The 13,103-nt window shown below is 36.7% G+C and overlaps 1 protein-coding gene across 8 annotated transcripts in view; it reads right to left on the bottom strand.

Annotated features, from left to right (window-relative positions):
- Positions 1-13,103, bottom strand: part of TASOR2 (transcription activation suppressor family member 2) — a 77,835-nt gene that overhangs the window by 29,002 nt on the left and 35,730 nt on the right. For all 8 annotated transcript variants that reach the window (XM_064284822.1, XM_010590765.3, XM_023548953.2 and 5 more), the window contains 8 exons: positions 12,937-13,074; positions 12,687-12,805; positions 12,588-12,607; positions 12,384-12,483; positions 6,727-6,827; positions 5,875-5,978; positions 1,027-1,099; positions 859-921 (listed from right to left, as the gene is read on the bottom strand). In XM_064284822.1, coding sequence (XP_064140892.1) covers positions 859-921; positions 1,027-1,099; positions 5,875-5,978; positions 6,727-6,827; positions 12,384-12,483; positions 12,588-12,607; positions 12,687-12,805; positions 12,937-13,074 — 718 coding nt within the window. The remainder of the gene's footprint in view (positions 1-858; positions 922-1,026; positions 1,100-5,874; positions 5,979-6,726; positions 6,828-12,383; positions 12,484-12,587; positions 12,608-12,686; positions 12,806-12,936; positions 13,075-13,103) is intronic.

Genomic DNA, 13,103 nt, shown 5'->3' with positions numbered 1-13,103 from the left:
CAAGATAGACTTTCCTGATAGTGATGTCTGAGGCTGTGTGTGAAATGGTTTTAGGTAAAGGGAACACTATGTATAAAAATCTTGAAGCTGAATAGCCTAGTTCCAATCAAGAAACTGAATGATGACTGAAAATCAATAGTAATTGGATATAAGGCTGGAGATGCAGGCAGAGACCAGATCGTATAAGGCCTTGAAGGCCTTGTTAGAGAGTATGGATTTTAACTTAAGGAAGATGGGAAGTCACCAAAGGGTTATTAACAGGGTAACAATACAGTATCAGGGAGAAGAATGGATGAGGGCAAGAGTAAACGTTATAAGATCATAGAGCAGGCTTTTGCAGTGGTCCTGAGACAGTGGTAAGAAATAACAATAACTTTGACTAGAGAGGTAGCAATGGCTATGGGGAGATATGGAAGGATTCAGAAGATATTTACAAAGTTAAACTGACAGGACTTAGCAATAGACTGGATCTAGGGAGTAAGAAAGAAGACATTAAGAATAAGTCCTAGGTTTCTGGCTTAGATAGTGAGGCCACTCACAGTAATAGAGAATAATGAAGGAAGACGCCAAAGCTCTAGGGGAAGTTCATGAATTTGGTTTTGGACAGGGTGAATTTGAGCCAAGTTTGAGATATTTAACCGGTAATGTCAGACAGTTGGATATATGGGTCTGAAGTTTAGAGGAAAGGATAAGCCTGCAAAGGAGATAAAGCAGGATCAACCAGGAAGGTTAACAGAAGAGAATGATTTAAAAGGAAGGAAACAGTTACAGTGTCATCCGCTACTGAAAGGTCAAGTAAAATGATGACTAAAAAATATCCAACAGATTTTGTGAACTGTTAAGTCATTGTATCTTTACCTGTTGGCAGGGAAGAATGGAATACATGCAACCCATGTAGACCCATCTGTTCATCTTCCAAACCTATATAGAACGAGAATCAGAAGAAGACAGCTTAAGGTTGTTGATCTTATAAAACAAAAGTAAACACACTGAAAATATTTTTTTTTTCAATAAAGTTGTCCTTACCTGTATCTGATATTAAGGCTGATGATGTAAGTAAAATGAAAACCCCTCGATCTTCTAAGCATTTGATGATTGCCTTAAAAGAAATATTAAAAAAAAAAAAAAGGTAGATTCTTCAATCCCTCTTTCCTTCTCCCTCTTCTACACTGCTTAAATGGGATTTTGAGCTCATGAAAAGAAAAAAAAAATTGAAATTTTAACGTTTATGGGAATCAGGAATTTTGTGCCAATATCAGGAACAGTAAGTTCCTTAGCTCTCAAATAGTCTTGCCCTTATTAGGGCTACATATAATAATAACAGCAAGAGTTAGTTTTAGAATAACATTTAGCTACATAACAGATCAATCAGAAAAGACTTATCTCATTGTCTCAGTAAGATAGCTGAAATTTCACACTGTTGCCTAAACGGCCCATCTGTTAGCATTTAGCCACTATAAGTGCAAGATGACCAGACCTACGACTAGCAGCTTGAGTTCATGTTTAATCAAAGCATATCACAGAAACTTGAAATTGGAAAGAATGAAGATATCAGCCCATAAATAATCCTTCCTACAATATCCTAAGAGATCAAAAATAATGGAAAACAATTATATCCTCTGGCAAGAGGAAATGCACAGGGAAATAAATTCCTCCTCTCTTACGTGACTCTCCATCACAGTCTTCGGTGGAATCTTGAGCTCAAGAAAAAAAAATCCTCGAAATTTTGGTGTTTACAGAAGCTAGGGGAATTCTGTCCCTAGGTAGCAGGGGAAGCAAGGCTCTTATATGGGACAACTCTAGCTGTCAGAAAGCACTTTCTTCTCTTAAGCCAACATTAGTCAGAAGGAATAGATAGGCTTTAAATGTCTAAAAGCTGTCATTCTAAATAATAAGGTTAACAGTCTTCTGTTGTTCACTATTTCAAAAAACTATATACTCATGACAGAGATCAAATGCAATGTTCAAACAATTTTTCGGTTAAAATAAAGCCTAGATAAAATGACAAAATATTTTTACTTTAAAAACGGATATGATACGAGTTTACAAATACAGTAAATCAACAAATTGTTTAACAATAAAAATATGAAATAAAAGACCTCTTTTCTAGTTACCATATTAGAACTAAGTAACAACACTGATAACCTCACTCAGAGAAAAAATTGCTATTCTGAGTCTCTATACCTTTCTATTATAGCCCTTATGCATTTATGACATTTGATGGTTTACATTTTTGTGTCCTTCACAGTCCCCTGATGGCAGTAATTATTTTGTATCTTTGCTTCTGGCACATAGTAGGCACCCATAAAATAATTATGGAATAAACATATCAACAGTTATATATCCTGAGAGTTGCAGTATCTGTTAAACTGCAAACAAGTATAATTTTTGTTTCATCTTCCACCACTGATTGCAAAAGGCAGAAAAGACAATACTTAGCCTCTACATTGTTCTACATTTTCGTTCTGTATATAAAGGAAAAGTAAAATCCTTGTATCTACTAAAGCCATGCATTTCTATCTTCAAAAATATAGGCAAATAAGAGAGACATGAATTATATTCTATTAGTGTCTCAAATTTTGTATTGATAGGGTTTACAAAGTTCCCATTTTAACTTTGAGGGCAGAAATCACAGAGTCTTTTAAATAGCTACTTTTTGCCTCTTCGACACAAACACAGAAAAATACACTCTTTTAAAAAGAGACCTTGCTCTGTATTGCTCTTGAAGTTCGATGTTCTAGGTACAATCTCACATACACTTTGTTCAAGGGACATTTATTCCTTGTCCACTGTATAGCAAGCACTAAGAGTCAAAAATGATTAAGAGTTGATAACTGCCCTCAAAGAACTCAATGTTTAGTTGGGGAGACAGATATACAAACAAACATTTATAAAATAACAGAGCAAGAAAAGGCACATGGAGCACTGGGGAGGAAGTAGCATATATGTAATTTCTGTTAACAATTATTATTAATAAACAGGTTTCAAAACAAAGTTCTACACTGTCTGTACTACTTTCAATACTATAATCACAGTTCCGAGCCTAATGCATTTTCTAAAAGTATCTTAGTGCTTTCTTTAATTTCCAAATATAAAATGGACTATGCACTTCAAAAAAACAAAAAAAAAACTACGACTACAATCCTACAGTAGATGGTTATCTATTCAGAAACCAATTTCCCCCATTACATCTTCTTAACTGCACTCATGATTTTTCTCTGAAGAGACAGTTCTCAACTCTGTTATGAAGCACTACTGCAGATTGGGTAGGACTAACCTCATACCCGATTCTGTAAGATGAGCTCGGAATGGCTTAAGTAATCAGTGTAATCCACTCCCTTTTCAGTGACTAGCTGAGGAATGCGCAGATGACATAAACCGATCTAATGAGACTGATGAAGAGCAAAGACCACAGCCTTCAGTATGGATTGCACCTCAACATAAAGAAAACAAAAATCCTCACAAATGGACCAATGAGCAACATCATGATAAATGGAGAAAAAACTGAAGGTGTCAAGGATTTCATTTTACTTGGATCCACAATCAACAGCCATGGAAGCAGCAGTCAAGAAATCAAAAGACACATTGCACTGGGCAAATCTGCTGCAAAGCTTCAAAGTGTTGAAGAGCAAAGATGTCACCTTGAAGACTAAAGTGCACCTGACCCAAGCCATGGTATTTTCAATCGCATATGCATGTGAAAGCTGGACAATGAATAAGGAAGACTGAAGAAGAGTTGACTCCTTTGAATTGTGGTGTTGGCGAAAAATACTGAATATACCATGGACTGCCAAAAGAACAAACAAATCTGTCTCGGAAGAAGTGCGGCCAGAATGCTCCTCAGAGGCAAGGACGGCGAGACTGCGTCTTACGTACTTTGGACATGCTGTCAGGAGGGATCAGTCCCTGGAGAAGGACATCATGCTTGGCAGAGTACAGGGTCAGCGGAAAAGAGGAAGACCCTCAACGAAGTACACTGACACAGTGGCTGCAACAATGAGCTCAAGCATAATGATTGTAAAGATGGCGCAGGACCAGGCAGTGTTTCGTTCTGTTGTGCATAGGGTCACTATGAGTTGGAACCAACTCGAAGGCACCTAACAACAACGAGACTGAAGTAATGGTTTGGAGGAGTTCTTTCCCTTTCCCCTGGATGGAAAAGGGAGGAAGCATGTAGCTCTGACTGACTGCTGCTGGTGTCCTCCTTTGACCAGTCTAAGGACAAAAACTACTACACAGAGGATGGTAAAGCTGAAAGAGTCCCAGAAAAAGAGCCGGAGTTTTGAACAAACAGCACTTGAACCTGCCTTACCATCTAGAATTAAAAAGTTATATAAGCCAATTAAATCCTGTTATTATTTACGCCAGTTTGGGTTTGTCACATGCAACCTGAAGTATCTTTTTTTTTCAAATTGTACTTTAGATGAAAGTGTACAGAGCAAACTAGCTTTTCATTAATACACATATTGTTTTATGACACTGGTTGCCAGCCCCACGACATGTCAACACTCTCCCCTTCTCGACCTTGGGTCCCCCATTACCAGCTTTCCTGTCCCCTCCTACCTTCTCATCCTTGCCCCTGGGCTGGTGTGCCCACTTAGTCTCATTTTGTTTTACAGGCCTGTCTAATCTTTGGCTGAAGGGTGAACCTCAGGAGTGACTTCATTACTGAGCTAAAACGGGGGGTTCCAGGGTCACACTTTTGGGGTTTCTCCAGTCTCTGTCAGACCAGTAACTCTGGATTTTTTTTTTTTTTTTAGTTAGAATTTTGTTCTACATTTTTCTTCTGCTCTGTCCTGGCCCTCTGTTGTGATCCCTGTCAGAGCAGTCAGTGGTGGTAGCTGGGCACCAGTTGGTTGTGTTGGACTCAGTCTGGCAGAAGCTGACTTGTGGTCCATTAGTCCTTTGGACTAATCTTTCCCTTGTGTCTTTGGTTTTCTTCATTCTCCCTTACGCCAGACAGGTTGAGACCAGTGGAGTATCTCAGATGGCCGCTCACAAGCTTTTAAGACCCCAAACGGTACTCACCAAAGTAGAATGTAGAACATTTTCTTTATAAACTATGTTATACCTACTGAGCTAGATGTTCCCCGAGACCATCCGTGGTCCCCATAGCCCTTAGCCCAGTAATCTGGTCCCTCAGGGAGTTTGGATGTGTCTATGCAGCTTCCATGACCTTGCCTTTGACAACTGGGCAACCTGAAGTATCTTAACTGATACTATCACTAAGACTAGCTACTTTTACAGCTTATATATTTAATTTATTAATTTTTTTATCATCTTTGGGGATGACAGTCATGTTACTACAGAGTCAGGCTCACTTGGTCACTGGCCAACATTTGTACTATTTCCTTTGTGACATTCAGAAATTATTCACTAGAAAGTCAGTTTGAGAGTCTGGTTCAACCATCTATTCTTATCATCCCTTAACCCTGGTTAACATAACGGAAAGAACTCTTTGGATGCTGATATACTTCTCTGTAGAGTCTTAACTTTCTACGCCACAAAAACAGTAGAAGCAGCAACTTTTTCTTCCTTATAAACCTGTGGATTATGATACTGGTCACTTTTCAAAAAGTATCTCTCCCTTGGGATTCTACTAAGCAGAAGCTCCAGGGATCTACTCAATTCTTTTGCCAGACAGAGAAAAAAAACAAAAAAAAGATTTGAGGAAAACTATTCTTTTTGTTTTTTATAATCAGGAGTATAAGCTGACTACTAATAAAAAGGAGATAAAAACTAAAAGTATACTGGTGGTCAATAAATATTAAACAATGAAAATTCTTTTAGCAAGCTAATTTAATCTAAGCACAGCCAACTTATTAGATATCAATTTCTTAATTTAAAGAAAGAATAATAATTATTGTTTCTTACCAATTCTTCATTTTTAATGTATTCTGTTAGTTTATCTATTTTTTCCCCTTGTTTGTTTGATAGTTCTACCTTATACAAATTCAAGCACATATCTTGGAGACAAACTGTAGAGAAAAATTAGAAAACAACACAGTATTTATTTTAAACATGCTATTATATTTTCATAATCTGTTTTATACGTTAGAAAGATGAAAGAACTAAAAATACTACTAAAACTTTATATATTCTTGGTTATAAGTTACCTTACTAAAAAGTTAGAGAATAAATTATTTTAAAATAATACTATCATTTATATTGAAACCATTATAGGATTAACAAACAATACATAAATAACATAAACATCAGTGTTCCATGCATTAACCTAAATAAGAAATTTTCTTCTTACGCTTTTTTGGTTATCTTCTGAGTTTCAAAATACTTAAGAAAAAATAGTAATAACTCTGTTGAGAGGAATAGTTGAGTTTCCAACTATTTTAAGCATGTCTCTGCTTATTTCCCTCAGTATTCTACATTACAGTGATAAAACGACCTTTCAGTCACTAGATTATCTCAAAGAACTATAAAAACATAACAACCATTAAACTTTCACAAAAGACCCTTTTTATGAATCACTCATAAGTTGGAATTGACAGGGTAACAACAGGTTTGGTTTTTTTTTTAAAGACATAATAATTAGCAGTGTGTGCACATGCTTGAAAGAAGAAAACAACCCAAAACCAGTGCTATCGAGTTGATTCTGGTTTATAGCAAACCTACAGGAAGGCGTAGAACTGCCTGATATTTGGAAGAAAGCTCTGAAAATAACTGGAACAAAGCCTAGGACATGCAGTGTATCACTACTTTCAAACAGACCTTTTTGCTCCACGTAATTCTGTTTTTTAAAGGCAGCTTCAGGAAGTCTCTTTTTCAAAGAAGACACTCTCATTACATACTTAAAATCTAGTTCCAATGGCCTAAAACACAAAACAACACCAAGCAGTGTAATAAATACTGAAACTGTGCATATAACAACATTATTCTTTGTTTTCTAATACAAACAAAAATATCATAAATACAAAAAAGTCCTTAAACTGATAAAACAGGTTAAATAATATGCATTATTTGTAAATATTATAGATTTTCAAATATATGACCTATAGACCACCGCCTGCCAGTTTGTTCACATTCTCTGTATGTGTCTATTTTTGGTAAAATCAAAATATCCAGATGGGTCAAAAAGAAATGATTTATACTGAAGTTGAGATTTTTAAAAAATCATGCTTTGTAAGAGTTGAAAACTCTTGACAGTACTGGCCTAGCTACCAAGCAGTGCCACAAAATGAACCACATCCAGGTTTTTTGTTATCATTTCCTCTGACTCATTTTTCCTTTTTTAAATTCCTTTTGAAATACTTTTAGACTTACAGAAAAGCTGCAAGAGTAGTACAAAGAATTGTTTTATACCCATCATCTAGATTCCCCAAATGTTAACATTTTACCAAGTTTGCTTTATCAATTCTTTCCCTCTATATATGCCTATTATTTTTTTCTGAACCTTTTGAAAGTAAGTTGCAAACATGTTGCTCCATCACCTCTAAATATTTCCGTGTGTCTCCAAAATAAAAACATTTTCTTATACAACCACATAACAATTAGCAAAATCAAGAAACTAACAATTGTTGTTGCTGTTAGGTGCCCTCGAGTCAGTTCCGACCCACGGTGACCCCATGTACGACAACGCAACACTGCCTGGTCCTGTACCATCCTCACAATCGTCGCTATGCTTGAGCCCACTGTTGCAGCCCAGTGCCTATCCTCTCATTAAGCATCTTCTTCGCTGATGCTGTACTTTAGCAAGCCTTATGTACTTCTTCAGGGACTAATCCCTGATAACATGTCCAAAGTGCTTAAGGCGAAGTCTCACCATCCTCCCTTTTAACAAGTATTCTTGGCTGTACTTTCTTCAAGACAGATTTGTTCATTCTTCTGGCAGTCCATGGAATATTCAATATCCTTCACCAACATCATAATTCAAAGGTGTCAATTTTTCTTCAGTCTTCCTTACTCACTGTCCAACTTCTGCACGCATATGAGGCAATTAAAAACACGATGGCTTAGTTCAGGTGCACCTTAGTCCTCAAAGTGGCATCTCTGCATTTTAACACTTTCAGGAGGTCTTTTGCAGATCTGCCCAATGCAACACGTTGTTTGATTTCCTGACTGCTGCTCCCATGAGTGTTGATTATGGATCCAAGTAAAATTAAATCCTTGACAATTTTAATCTTTTCTCTGTTTATCACAATGTTGCTTATTGGTCCAGTTGTGAGGATTTTTTTATGTTGAAAGTGTGATCCATAGTGAAGGCTGTAGTCTTTGATCTTCACCAGTAATTGCTTCAAGTCCTCTGTACTTTTGGTTTGGCAAGCAAGGTTGTGTTATCTGCATATCGCAGGTTGTTAACGTGTCTTCCTCCTGATGCTGCCTCCTTCTTCATATAGTCCAGCTTCTCGGATTATTTGCTCAGCATACAGACTGAATAAGTATGGTGAATGGATACAACTCTGACACACACCTTTCCGATTTTAAACCAGGCAGTATTCCCTTGTTCTGTTTGACACCTGCCTCTTGATGTATGTACAGGTGTCGCATGAGCACCATTAGTGTTCTGGAATTCTTATTCTTTGCAATGTTATCCAGATTTGTTATGATCCACACAGTTGAATGCCTTTGCATAATCAATAAAATACAGGTAAACATCTTTCTGGTATCCTCTGCTTTCAGTCGAGATCCATTTGACATTAGCAATGATATCCTTTGTTCCATGTCCTCTTCTGAATCTGGCTTGAATTTCTGGCAATTCCCTGTTGATGTACTGTTGCAACCATTTTTGAATGATCGTCAGCAAAATTTTACTTGTGTGTGATATTAATGATATTGTTCCATAATTTATACATTTTGTTGGATCACTTTTATTTGGAATGGGCACAAATACAGATCTCTTCCAGTCGGCTGACCAAGTAGCTGTCTCTCTAATTTCTTGGCATAGACGAGTAAGCACTTCCAGCATTGCATATGTAAGTTTGTTGAAACATCTCAATTGGTATGCCATCAATTCCTAAGCCTTGTTTTTGGCCAATGCCTTCAGTGCTGCTTGGACTTCTTCCTTCAATACCATCGGTTCTTGATCATATGCTACCTCCTGAAATGGTTGAACGTTGACCAATTCTTTTTGCTACAGTGACTCTGTGTATTCCTTCCATCTTTTTTTTTGATGATTCCTGCATCGTTCAATATTTTTCCTGTATAATCTTTCAAAAATTGCAATTCGAAGCTTGAACTCTTTCTTCAGTTCTTTCAGCTTGAGAAATATCAAGCACGTTCTTCCCTTTTGGTTTTCTAACTCCAGGTCCACGTACATTTTATTAGAATACTTTTTCTTCTTGAACCACCCTTTGAAATCTTTGGTTCAGTTCTTTTACATCATTTTTTCCTTTTGCCTTAGCTACTCAATGTTCAAAAGCAAGTTTCAGAGTCTTTTATGACATCCAGTTAGGTCTTTTCTTTCTCTCTTGTCTCTTCAATGACCTCTTGCTTTCTTCATGTATGATGTCATTCCACAACTCTTCTGGTCTTCAGTCATCAGTATTCAATGCCTCAAATATATTCTTGAGATGGTCTCTAAATTCAGGTGGGATATGCTCTAGGTAGTACTTTGGCTCTGGAAGACTTGTTTTAATTTTCTTCAGCTTCAATTTAAATTTGCATATGAGCAATTGACAGTCTGTTTCGCAGTCGGCCCCTAGCCTTGTTCTGACTGATATCAAGAGTTACTCCACTGTCTCTTTCCACAGATGTAGTTCCTTTGATTCCTGTGTATTCCGTCTGGTGTGGTCCACATGTATAGTTGCCGTTTATGCTGTTAAAAAAAAAAAAAAGGTATTTCCAATGAATAGATTATTGGTCTTGCAAAATTCTATCATGTGATCTCTGGCATTATTTCTATCACCAAGGCCATATTTTCCAACTTCTGATCCTTATTTGTTTCCAACTTCCACATTCCAATCACCAGTAATTGTCAATGCATCTTGACTGCATCTCTGATCAATTTCAGACTGCAGAAGTTGGTAAAAATTTTCAGTTTCTTCATCTTTGATATCAGCTGTTGGTACGTAAATCCGAATAATTTATTTTATTAACTGGTCTTCCTTGTAGGTATATAGGTATTATCACTCACAGTGTTGTACTTCTGGATAGATCATGAAATACCCTCTTTGACAATGAACGCGAAACCATTCCTTTTCAATTTGTCATTCCCAGCGTCGTAGACCATGATTGTTTGATTCAAAATGGCCAATACCAGTCCACTTCAGCTCACTAATACCTAGGGTATCAACATTTATGGGGTCCATTTCATTTTTGACAACTTCTAATTTTCCTAAATTCATACTTCATACATCCCACGTTCCAAATGTTAATAATGGCTGTTTGCAGCTGTTTCTTCTCATTTTGAGTAGTGCCACATCAGCAAATTAAGGTCCTGAAAGCTTTACTCCATCCAAGTCACTAACGTTGACACTACTTTGAAGAGGCAGCTCTTCGCCGGCCATATTTTGAGTGCCTTCCAACCGGAGGGGCTCATCTTCCAGCACTGTATTAGGCAACGTTCTGCTACTATTCTAAAGGTTTTCGCTGGCTAATTTTTTAGAAGTAGATTGCCAGGTCCTTCTTCCTAGTCTGTCTTAGTCTGGAAGCTCCGCTGGAAACTGTCCACCATGAGTGACTCTGTTGGTAACTGAAATAGTGATGGCACAACTTCTGGCATCACAGCAACAGGTAAGTCACCACAGTATGGCAAACTGACAAAAATAGTACTATTATTTAACCTGCAGACCGTATCTAAATTTCACCAACTTCCTTTATAGCAAGAGGAAGCCCGCTGGCACTGTGGTTAAGCGCTTGGCTGCTAACGTATATGGTTGGGAGTTCGAACCCATCACCCAACCTCCAAGAAAAAGATGTGGCAGTCTGCTCCCATCACGATTTATAGCCTAGGAAACCCTATGGGGAAGTTCTACTCTGTCCTGTAAGGTTGCTGTGAGTCGGAATTGACTGAATGGTAATGGTTTGGTTTTTCAGTTACAGCAGAAGAAAACAAAAAATTTTTTTTTCCTGGTCCAGGATCCAACCCAGAATCACACGCTGCATTTAGTTTTCAGTCTCCTTGAATTAGTTGGTATTTTTGAATACAGACTATTCATTTTGCAGAAAGCCCCTCATTCTAGATACATCAGATGTTTCCTCCTGATTAGATTTTTGACAGGGACACCACACAAGTTGAGGTAGTGTCATCCTCTGTGAATATCAGGAAGCACATAATACCGATCTCCCACTACCAGTGCCATTAACTTAAACACTTGGTTAAGATGGTTTATCTGTCAGTTTTCTCCACTATAAAGTCTATATTTTTCCCTTTGTGATTATTAAGCAAGTTGTAGAAGAATACTTTGAGACTATCCAAATACCATCAAACTTTCACCTACCTTACTACTTTTAGCATCCATTGATTGATTATTATGGTGTTCCCAAAAGCTGATCATCTAATTCATCATTCTTTCTCCATTTATTAGTTGTACTCTACAATGAGGAAAAACTTTCCCTTCTCTCCCATTTAGTCAGTCACAGAAATCTTTAGCTTTTCCCTTAACATTTCAATTAAACTACATCTACCTTACAATGGTTTTGGGTACAATCTAACAACAGACTGAGCAAAAAGATTTCATAAGATGCCCTTCACAGTTCCTCAGAAGAAAATATTATGATAATTCAATATAATATAAATGCATATAACTACTATATTTAATACTGTTCAAGGAAAATCACATGAAATTTAGAAACTCAGATACTGAAAATCTTAATGATTCAATAATGGGATTAAGTAGCTATACTCTGCTATATCTGCCATCTAGGCAAATCTGATTTGTTTCTTGGGGAAAGTCAAATTTCTAGTATTAAATAATTTATCCTGAGAGGTCATCATCCCATTAATGGATTAGGATACTAATATTGAAAGCAGTTTGTCTAAGGTTATAAAACTAGTTTATTTCAAAGCCAAAGCCATAACTTAGGTTAGTCTTTAGATCTTTTGTATCATGGCCCTGTGCTCTATACATCTAAACCAAACCAAACCCAAACCCAATTCCAACTCATAGTGACCTCCTAGTGTTTTCAAGACTATAAATCTCTATGGAAGCAGACTGCCACATCTTTCTCCCCTGGAGCTGCTGGTGGTTTTGAACCACTAACCTTTAGGTTAGCGGTTGATCACTTTAACCATTGCACCACTAGGGCTCCCTCTATACATCTACCCATTTAAAAGTACCCTAATCTAAAACTAAGTAAACTGTTATGTTTTATACCAATTTCATACCATGAATCACCATTAAGACTTCAAAATGAGAATTAAAAAAAAAACTTTTTTTTTTTTTTTTTTAAATCCAATCATTAGCAAAGGACAAAAATTCAATACTTACAGCTGTGTTGGAATCACCGTACCGTAAGCGGACCAAAGAGTTATATCACACAGCAGACAGCCTTGAATAATTAATTTCCCCTTCCAAGGAGAGACGAGAACTTTAAGAAATAAATGTAATGAAAAAACAGATTATTTTATTTATTGATAACACATTTACTCTAAATAAAAACCTAAAGGAATAACCACTGATATAATTTCTTACCATTTTCATGGAGTTCAAGTCTAGAAAAAAAAGAGAGAAAATTTTACAGCAGCAAAGGAAACAAATCCAATAAAACAAAGTATGTGCATAATTACTTACATGCTTTTATGAGTTGCCATTGTTTTAGGTTCCCTGTATTGAAAAGCTACAATTACATAAGGACAGATCTGTCTGGGTCGCTCAATAACAGTGGTGCCTGAAAGTTCATAGAGGTAATACTGAAAAAAGAAAAATAAGTATAATCAGGGTAGCATGATGAAATCACATTTGCACCAAGTTTACCTCAACCCTACCCAACCTTGGAATTTACATTAGATTCAGAAAAATATTTATTCACAGATGACTATACCTGACTCAGTTCAAAGGCGCGAAAATGACTTGTCCTGGGAGAAACTTTGTTAGTATTTGTAGCCACGTGGCAATCATAGCCAGAAGACGGCCTAGTATAGTTAGTTGTATAATTTTCAGGTACAAACTTTACTTTTCCCTAGAATGAAAATATTAAAATTAATCAGA

This window comes from Loxodonta africana, chromosome 4 (assembly GCF_030014295.1).
Source record: "Loxodonta africana isolate mLoxAfr1 chromosome 4, mLoxAfr1.hap2, whole genome shotgun sequence".
Taxonomy (NCBI): domain Eukaryota; kingdom Metazoa; phylum Chordata; class Mammalia; order Proboscidea; family Elephantidae; genus Loxodonta; species Loxodonta africana.
This window is presented reverse-complemented; position numbering and strand designations above follow the sequence as displayed.